Raw genomic sequence first — 2,724 nt, 5'->3', positions numbered from 1 at the left:
GTATAGTTTTCAATGTCCTACATTGTGGTGGTAAAGAATTTTCGGAAAAAGGGCAAAGATAGTAAATTTTGAAGAAAAAGTATGCTCTTCGAAAATTTTTTGAAATTTTCAGGTTTTTAAACTTCTCTTGAGAATTTTACTCTTCTTTCACCAACTGTATCCTCCCATTATGAATTTTAGTTTGTCACAACTTGTATAAATACAAAACAACATGATTAATTATATACAGAGAATTTATTGGGACAAAATGTGAATTTCGATTTACACGCAGTTTCTTCCAAAAAAGGAAGAAAGGTTCAATATAACAGGTTTATATTACTTTTTTAACCAGTTGAACGGGGAAAGTTGAATTATTCTGAATAATTTGCGAGGGAAAAGTTATAGGAGCAGGCTTAAGCAATGTAGATCGCGTCTTGTGGCGCCACTTCGAGGTCCTGGCTCAGGAAGCTTTGCTGGTTCTTGATCCAAGATACGAAGGACGATACTCTTGTGTATACGTCAGGTTTGCCGACAGCACAAGGTTGGCCGAAGGAAACGATACCAACTTGGACGCCGTGGACAACGAGAGGACCGCCAGAGTCACCCTGAAATTCCAGAGAAAAAAGGAAATCATTACGAGTTCGACAATCATATGACTGACATTTTGTTTCGTAGAAAGATTTTTAGTTGTTCGAAATCTAATTCGTTAACTTCTGTGTTGAAAATTAGAAAAAAGAATGGACCAGGTCTCGAGAAAGTAGCTACTTTTTAATAGCATTTAAAATTGACCACAGAAATAGAAATAAAAATTAAAAGTAAATCTATAAAAGGATTTTTAGTCTTTCGAAATCTGATTCTTTAACTTCTGTGTTGTAAATTAGAAGAGGGTATTAACGAGGTCTGAAGGTAGTAGCTACTTTTTCTTCAAGAAAGTAGCAATTTTGATGATAGAATTACGAATCAAAATGAAAAGTAAAATGCAGTAAGTGTACTTACGTTGCATGCACCTTCGCCGACTTTAGTGTAAGTGCAAATGTGTGAATCCCGCACTCTCCAGTGGGCCTTCTTGCATTTTGCCTGGGTTTCAATGACCAAGTCGATCATTTGTAAGTTGTTTGGTACATTTCCTCCCACCTGTAATAGAAATTTACAGGAATTGATTAAAATTAATTGAAAACTGCTCAATGCTTCCTAGTAAGATAATAGAAAACTGCTCAAACTTTCAAGTGTGATAATTGAAAACTGCTCAATGCAAAATTTCAAGATTTCTCAAATTTAAACTGAAAGGTTCAGTTCACAAGTGTGAACACACTTTTGAACGAAAGTGTCCATATTTCTCGATACTTACACGTGTGGTTCCCCATCCAGTCAAGACGCATGGTGATCCTTCGAAGGTGCCGCTGGTAGCCAAACTGATTGGTTTCACCAAGTTGCTGAACTTGATGTTCCTGTCCACGCGAATCACAGCAACGTCGTTAAGGAGGCTGGTCATACTGAACCCGCTATGTGCGACGATTTTCTGCACTCCGTAGGATTCTCCACCTGATTTCAGTTGGGTTGTTCCAACGTGAACAGTGATATCTTTCACGTTCTTCAGTCTGTCGGGCAAACGTGTCACCTTTTATTGAAATCGTCAGCGATCAACGATCATCTTGAATAAGAATCGTGTTAACCAAGTATTCGAAAGTGCAAGGATATTCTAAAAATTCTTATATTCGTTCAGAAGAATACGCAAGACTTTACAAGAATATACAGATTATTTTATTGGGTAATTTAACTCTTAATCGAGAATATAACTGTGTTAGATGCTTTCTCTAACTTCCTTTTTCACGGTATCCACGTGAACCACTGTCCCTTTCAATTAAGACTTTTTCATAAACAAGCTAATTAACTAGCACGTGTGTCTCAAAGGCCACCAATACAAATTAAAAAACTAAAAAAATTAAAAAACCGAATTCTCAGGAAAAATCATCTCCAATCTCTCAATAACGAATAAACGTTCTGAAACGCACACCCCCATAGCAGAACACATTTCACCGATAATATACTAACCCATGAGCGCGCACTTGAATCAGAAAAAAGAAATTTAGAACCTTAGACGATAATTTTCACACTAATCTCGTATCTCTTTAGTTAGTACAGATGAGGACGATTTTTCATTTATCCAAGTATTGGATTTGTCACTTTTTTCAGTTCACGACAGTGTCTGGCTGCTAAATGACGTTTCAGGATGAGAAGTCACTAAATTTATTATGTCCTATGTATTTGTCTCGAAATTTTTGTGAGTAACTGTAGTCACAGGTAGATATCAGGTCATCCTATGAATTCTTGTCGAATTTTCAATATTTCCAACGAATCTTTAAATTTGATTTAAAAAAAGCGTAAGTTTTTTCTCATTCTACAACTCTTTTCTATTTTATTTTAGTAGTACTTCCTTGGGTTTTCGTTAAAATATTTTTCACTTTCGGCACGAACTTATGGGATAACTTAATGCATAATTGAAGGCGTCGACACACCGATCCGGCTACTAATATCGAGAATACTTTTGAGGAAACCTACCCTTGGACGCAGTGAGCAGCAGTGAGGATGTCATGCTGACTCAAGATGGATCCACCGCAGAAGTGGTTTCCATTTTTTCTCAAAGACACTTGGTAGGGAAACTCACCAACTGGAGCGTCTTTGCCGCCAACTATCTGGCTTCCAGGGAAGCCTGATTCGAGAAAATCATCATTAAATTACTATCTT

The 2,724-nt window shown here is 36.9% G+C and overlaps 1 protein-coding gene across 1 annotated transcript in view; it reads right to left on the bottom strand.

The window, feature by feature from the left end:
• Positions 1-346: 346 nt before the first annotated feature.
• Positions 347-2,724, bottom strand: part of LOC108578257 (mite allergen Der f 3-like) — a gene marked incomplete at its 5' end in the record, with an annotated part of 9,607 nt that continues 7,229 nt past the window's right edge. Inside the window, 4 exons of the mRNA XM_017941545.1 lie at positions 347-584; positions 976-1,113; positions 1,328-1,577; positions 2,539-2,689. Of these exons, the coding sequence (XP_017797034.1) occupies positions 393-584; positions 976-1,113; positions 1,328-1,577; positions 2,539-2,689 (731 nt within the window). The remainder of the gene's footprint in view (positions 585-975; positions 1,114-1,327; positions 1,578-2,538; positions 2,690-2,724) is intronic.

Source organism: Habropoda laboriosa, unplaced genomic scaffold (assembly GCF_001263275.1).
Source record: "Habropoda laboriosa isolate 0110345459 unplaced genomic scaffold, ASM126327v1 scaffold4630, whole genome shotgun sequence".
NCBI lineage: Eukaryota > Metazoa > Arthropoda > Insecta > Hymenoptera > Apidae > Habropoda > Habropoda laboriosa.
The sequence above is the reverse complement of the archived record's forward strand: the minus strand, read 5'-3'. Positions and strand labels throughout refer to the sequence as shown.